This window comes from Colletotrichum navitas, assembly GCF_030913465.1.
Source record: "Colletotrichum navitas strain CBS 125086 chromosome Unknown LY79scaffold_221, whole genome shotgun sequence".
In the NCBI taxonomy this organism is placed as follows: domain Eukaryota; kingdom Fungi; phylum Ascomycota; class Sordariomycetes; order Glomerellales; family Glomerellaceae; genus Colletotrichum; species Colletotrichum navitas.
In genome coordinates this window covers 25,864-33,431 of record NW_026850767.1, presented here as the reverse complement: position 1 = coordinate 33,431, position 7,568 = coordinate 25,864, and the positions used below count along the sequence as shown (strand labels likewise).

The 7,568-nt window shown below is 21.2% G+C and overlaps 1 protein-coding gene across 1 annotated transcript; it reads left to right on the top strand.

Annotated features, from left to right (window-relative positions):
* Window positions 1-6,507: 6,507 nt before the first annotated feature.
* Window positions 6,508-6,690, top strand: LY79DRAFT_530646 (uncharacterized protein; the record flags this gene model as incomplete). Its single annotated transcript, XM_060556195.1, has 1 exon — window positions 6,508-6,690. A coding segment is annotated over one exon (183 nt), but the record flags the coding sequence as incomplete, so codon positions are not given.
* Between the last annotated feature and the right edge of the window lie 878 nt (window positions 6,691-7,568).

Genomic DNA, 7,568 nt, shown 5'->3' with positions numbered 1-7,568 from the left:
AATATAACTATAAAAAAGCTAGTATATAAAGATAGCCTTATCTTCTTTAAATATAAACCTCTCTTTTTTTACCTTAGGCTATTATATAGCCTTATTCTTATAGCTTTACTTTACTAGTAAATATATAAGTGTTTATAACTATATTTTACTTATTAATAAATATACTAGTAGACTATAGTAATAATATCTACCTTTAGTACCTTTAGAGTAAGTATCTAAGGCCTAAAGCGCTTATAATACTCTAGGTTAACGCTTAAAGAGTAAAATTAAAGGACTATCTTATATAAATATAAGTATTATACTATTACTACGTAGTAAGGTAATTTCTAAGTAAGCCTTTAAAGACTACTTAATTTATTTATATTATTATATCTCTTAGGATCTCTTTAACCTTTTAACTAAATTTAACTACTTAAAGTAGCTTATATACTTTAGAGATAAGTATACTACTTAGCTTTTTAAAGTTATACTTTCTAAAAAAACCTATAATAATATATTTCTAGTTATCTATAGATTTATTACTTAAGTTACTTAGTAGTAAGAGGTTAATATCTATAAAATCTAATAAAATAAAAATATATTAGTTATTAGTATTAAAGGAGATATAAAGTATAAAAGGTAAATAGTAAAGCTTAGGATAAATATAAAGCTTCTTTACTAAATATCAAAGAGCCTATAAGTAGTAAAGAAAAAGTAAAGTAAAAGATTATTACTTATATAGTAAAGATACCATAATAGGGTTAGGTAGTATAGTTATAAGAATTATATAGTAGTTAACTTAAGGGATAGATTAATAAGAAGGCTACCTACCTATTAAAAAAGGGATTTATAGACCTAAGAAGGGATTAGAGGGGACATAATTATTTATATATAGTTATAATCGTTAGCTTTAATACTCTATACAGAAATACACTACTAGTTATTACTATACTTTTATTTATTTAGTAAAATTTACTCTTTTTGTAATTATTCTATTAATTTATACTTTTATTTTAGTATCTTTATAGATTAGGTCTAAGAATTACAAAACCTATTAATTAATATATATATTATTATTATTAGACGTTGTTGTAGTGTAGGTAGTTTTCCTATGTTTTACTATTCCTCTTTTCCTTTGTTAGGTGGCCTAGATGCCCTGCCCTTTCTTAATACTCTTGTCTTCTAGACTACCTTAAAACTATAGCTAAAGGTAGCACTTATAGTAATCTATATATATAATATAAGCCTTCTTTAGTATTATAACTAGACTTTACTTATTAAAAAAAAGAGGCTTAGTTTAATAGTACTTTTACTAGTAAGCACTAGTGTATATAGTAGTATTATAGTATAACCTTTATTTACTAAAGATAAATATATATATATAGATATTAGGCTTATTTATTAATAAGTAACTATAAGAAAGGTATTTAAAAAGATAATTTAAAGTTAAACTATAAAAGTATATTAATACCTAGTAAAATATATATAAAATATATATAACCTTTATAGGATTTAAGTACTTTACTATATAAGGTAATTATTATATATAATATATACTTTAATAAAATAAAGTTCTTCTAAAGTAAAATAAGAAAAGTAATATAATAGTAAAGTTAAAAGTAAAAAGTATAGTTAAAATTATTAAAGATAAAGACTATAAGTAAAATATAATAATAAATATACTTAGGTTAATAAAAGTAATAATAATAGTATTTAAAATAATAGTTACTATAATATAGAATAATAATCCTTTATTAAGTAATACTAAAGTAATTACTTAAGATATTAAGTAATATAACTAAGGTATTACTATAAGAGAAAAGAAAAGTATAGACTCTAAGATAACACTAGGCCTAGTAATCTAAATACTAAGATAGCCTTATCCTTTAAAATTAGTTAACTAGGTATAATACTTAATAATAGTTAAGTAGTAGGATTATATAATAAGGCTAAGTACTATAGTATAAAAGAGATTATAACCTTATATAAAGAGGTCTTTTAACCTTTATACTACTAAATAATAACTAGTGTTCTAAAATAGTAAAGATATATAGATTAATATATAGCTATATAATTAACTTAATAATCTAATCTAAGAGAAGTAAGGCTAAGAAATAAAATAAGCTAATAATAAAGGTCCTTTAGTGTATATAGGTATAGTTAACTATAGTAACTAAAGTATAGACTAGGAGTAAGGCGCCTACTAGTAGCCTCTAAGGGGTATTCTTCTTGTCCCTTAGTTAAAGAAAAGACTAAGCCCTAAGAGCTTCTTTATAACCTTCTTAAATAATTAATAAAAAGTAAAAGCTAAAGTAAGTAATAGTACTATATACTATATACTATAGTAAATATAGTAATATATAAGCTAATAACCTATTATATACTATAAATATTAAATAAAAGTAATATTATTATAATAATCTTATAAGACTACTATAGACACTAAAGAGTTAATTAAGATACCTTAGACCTTTATTAACTACTATAATAAGTAATAGACTATAAAATTATAGAACTAAGGTATCTTAAAGTATTTAAGGTAATTAATAAGTAAGATTTACTACTAGGAATAAGGCTTCTTTATTAAAGTAAGTATAAATATATAAGTAAAATCTAGAAGATATCTTAACTATAGTAAGGTATAAGTTATTATAAGAGGGATATATAAGAAAAAGACCTTTTCTTTAGATATATATAGTAACCTTTATAGTATAAACCTTTTATATAGTAATAGCTATTACTATATAATTTAACCTTAAGTTAAGTAACTTAATATAGTTAATATATTTCTTAATACTAAAAAAGACCTATTAAGAAAGCTAGTATACTATAAGCTACTACTAGGTTATTAGTAAAAAGAAAAGTAGTATCTATTATATAGGCCTTATATAGGTTATATAATATACCTCTTCTTTAGTTTAAGAGTTTATAAAGACACTAAAAAGCCTAGGCTATATTATTAAAGAAGACCTTTATCTCTTTATTTCTAAGGAGTATACTATATATATACTCTTTTATATTAATAATATTCTTATTATATACCTAAAAGAGAGTAAAAAGTAAAAAAGTAATTATTATAAGGCTAAAAAAGTATATAAAATAAAGGACCTTAGAGAAGTAAAGTAGTATCTAGGTATTTATATTATATATAATAGACCTAACTAAAGATATACTTTTACTATAACTAATATATCTATAATATAGTATAAAGTTTAAGTATATAGATAGGATTTCTCTTATAATACTACTACTAATAATAGACTTTCTTTAAAAAAAGGATAATAACACTAGTAAAAGTAAAGCTTTTTAAAAATAGTTAAATTAATTCTATATACTACTATAATAATCTAGCTAAATATAGTATTTACTTACTTACTTCTCTCTAGGTACTTAATAAACCTAAGTATATACTATATTTAAGTAGTAAAGTAGTATATTTAATACTTTTTTATACCTTATATTTATTAATATACTTTAGTATCTTAGGGAGTATATAACTTCTTTATATAAGTAATACTTCTTTTACTAATAATATAATTACTTACTAGTTATCCTAGGGGTATATTATATATCTCTTTAGTAGCCTAATTATTAAAAGTAACTTACTAAGTAATAGTTATAATATTAATAACTAAAGCTAAGCTTTTTACTCTTAACTATATAACTAAAGAGCTTATTACCTTAAAATACTTCTTTTATAATATCTACCTTAAATTAAAAGATAATATATAGGTAGTATAATATAATAACTAGTAAATAATTTACTTAGTTTAGAAAAAAAAGAGAATTATAATATAACTTTACTACATTAATATCTAAAATATATAGCTATAAAAGGTCTATATAAAAATAAAGTTAATATTATATATTTACTAATAAATAAGATACTAGTAAATAAACTTACTAAATATCTTTTATAAACTAAATTTAAGTACTTTAAAGTACTTTTTAACTTATAAGATATATAATATATAGTAAAATAAAAGAAACAAAGACTTAATTAAGAAATAATAAAAAAGTAAAATAAAAAACTCCTCTAAAATTAAATAGTAGCCTAAGGCTAAGAGGCCTAAGCTAAAGTAAAAATTAAAAAATAGCCTATAGGCTAAAAGCCTAATGTTTTAAAAAGGTAAAAATAGCCTAAGGGCTAAAGAGCCTATTATTAATAAAGGAAGATATTTATATAGTTATCTAAGAGATAATAAAATATAAAGTAAGTTTTTATATAAGAGAGAGCTTACTAATAAAGCTATTAAGGTTAGCCTATATATAAGTAGTACTAAAGGTATAACTAAAATATATATAAGGATTAATAGGGAGGCTAAAGGAATACTTAGAAGTAATAGCCTTTATAAAGGATCTTTAAGGCTACTTACTTTATTATATACCTCTTTTTTTTTTCCTCTTCTTTTTTACTTCTTTTTTTTTATTTTCTTCTCTTTGTCTTTATTAAAGAAGATAGTTATAAGTAAAGTAGCTTTTCTTTTCTTTAAGGTTTAAGGTAAAACTACCTATATATATAACTATATAGCTATAATTACCTAAAATAAAGATATATAAGTAAAAGTAACTATTATATAAATAAAAAGTAATTTACCTTATATAAGGCTTTTCTATTACTTAAAGTATATAAGAAGGTATTAGCTAGGCTAATAACCTTAGGGGTAAGTAGTATATATATACTAATATATAATATATTAGTAATATTTAAGGCTAAAACTAAAAAAACACTTACTATTAGATTAACTTATAAGTATACTCCTTAAGTAATACTTATAAAGGCTAATAATAGTAGGTCTCTTTACTATACCCTCTTAGTACTCTAGTGCCTCTATAAAAGTATTATTATTACTACCTAAATCCTCTTTAACCTTAGAAGATAATAGTAAGCTCTCTTTATTATTAGTATAAAGATAAAAAAATAACTACTTTACTACTACTTTATTATCTAAAAATAAGTTAGTAATTAAGAAATAACTAAGTAATAATAAGTAGTAATATACTAGTTAAAAGTAAATCTAGGCCTATATTACTTAGCTTCTCTTAACTAAAGTTAAAAAGGCTAGTCTCTAGAAAAACTACTTATTATTACTTTTAAGAAGCTATACTTATTCTTTAGTACTAAAATTAATTAACTAGTAATAAGATAATACTTATAAGACTTATTATAAGGGGTTTTACTCCCTTATAGACTTACTAAAGGTCTTCTCTTCCTCTTTAAGAGGAGATAAGGTACACTTATAGTAACTATAGTAGTTATATAGTAGTAAGACTACTATAGCCTTAGGGCCTATAGTAGCTATAAGGGCGTATATATAAGCCTTACTAAAGGTAATAGTTTTATAAAATATCTAAAAAAAAAGAAGTATTAGTAATTAAGTAAAGTAGTATAGTAATAATAAGTTAGTAATTAATTATAATAAAAATAATAATATAACTTATAATTATTATTAAAGTTATTAAGAAAAAAAGAAAAATAGTAACTACTATACTAGCCTTAAGGTAAATATTTACTAATATATAAGCTAGCCTTATAGTAAGTAGCTTTACTAATAGGAACACCTAATACTAGTAGCCTATAATTATATAATAACTAGCCTTTTTACACTAGAAAAACTATTTTTCTTTTATATCTAGGTGTATAGTAACCTACACTAACGCTTAAGGGGGTATATTATATAAGATATTACTAACTAACACTGCTTTCTAAAAGAATATTACTAATTAATCTAACCTTTGCTCCTAAATATAGATACTTATAGTAAAATCTACTAAGTAAGGTAATATTTAAGGAATATAGATTATAGTACTATAGATAGAAGAAATAAGCTACTTTTAACTATATAAATTACCCCCTAAACGTACAACTTAATAATAATATAACTAGTAGCCTTAGTAAAAAAATAAATAAGAAAGTAGTTAAAGATAATAAGTAAAATATACTTACTAATCTAATAAAAGAAATAAAGTTTAGTTTATTTAAAAATATAATAAAGATATAGATACTTATATTAATAAGCTTATTAAAGATAAGTATATACTTAAAAAAATAACAGAATTCCTTTTTAATCTAGGTAATAATATAAAATTTATCTTAATACTTAAAGACCTAGGACTATAAGTAATAAAAGAACTAAAGATAGTTACTAAAGATCTTAAAGACCTTAAGGACCTATACTATTAATAAAATAAGGTTAAAAAGTACCTTAAGTAAACTACTAAGGTATAAGAGAAAAAAGAACCTAAGGAGGTCCTAGATAAAAAAATAACCTCTAATAATACTATAAACTTTACCTTTTAGACTAGTAAAGTTATTAAGGCTATTATAAAGCTAGATAAAAAAAGAAGTTACTATAAGTATACTTATCTTAAAATTAAAGTGTAAGTAAATAAAGACTTAGAGAACTACTTAGTATATATTAATACTAGTATATTAGTTATTTTTACTTAATATAACTAGGTAAAGAGGTTTATAAAGAACCTAAGATTTTTTTTATTAAGCTATATAAAGTAAAAACTATAAGATTATTATTTATATTAATAAAGGATATTACTATTAATATATACTTTATTAGAACTATAAAAGACACTAAAATAAAGGTCTATATAATAATTATAGTAGAAGTAGTTAAAAAGCTTTTAGCTTACTTACTACTTAGTATACTTTTCTATAATAACTATAGTATAGTAGTTAACTTTAATAAAAAATAAGTAAAGCTTAGGTTAGCCTATAATATAATAATCTTAGTAATAGTAAAGAATTACTTCCTTATTATAAGGAGGGTTATAGTATAGTATATAGTAATAATATTACTTAACTTTATTTACTACCTTTTTATTAACTTTATTAACCTTCTTAAGAAATATAATAAAGAAAGTAACTTATATAAATATTCTATATACTTAATTAATATATTTACCTTTAATATAATACTAGATTTTCTGATCTTTAAAGTAATAATAGTCTATAATAATATAGGTAGGCTAATTACTATTAGAAAAAGTATAAAAATAGTATAAATCTCTCTAGTATATAAAAGAAAGTCTATATAACTTATTACTAAAGAAGTACTAGATATAATTACTTATAGTAATATAGTAAACTTTCTTAATATTATTAATAAGTTCTTTAATAGTAAAAGTAAGACTACTATAATAGTAGACACTAGTAATAAATTAGTAAATCTACTATTACTAGCTAAGGAGGTACCTAGATATAAGATTATAAAACCTAACTTTTACTTTAGAATAACTAACTACTATTAGATATTAAGGTTTAAAGACCTTATATATATAAAAGTAAAATAATAATATAATAAATAAGTATAATATATATTATAGTATTAATAATACTATATATACTATATACACTAGATATAAGAATAACTACTTAGAAAACAGCTATATATACTATATAATAATAATATTTATATATAAAGAATAGGTCTTTTAAGTAAGACCTCCTCCTTCTCTCAGGAATTAAGCATATAGTTCTAGGTTACATAAGGTAAACAGATAAAATAATACCCTGCTATAGGTAAAATAATACCCTATAACTTAATAACCTACTTAATAACCTACTTAATAAC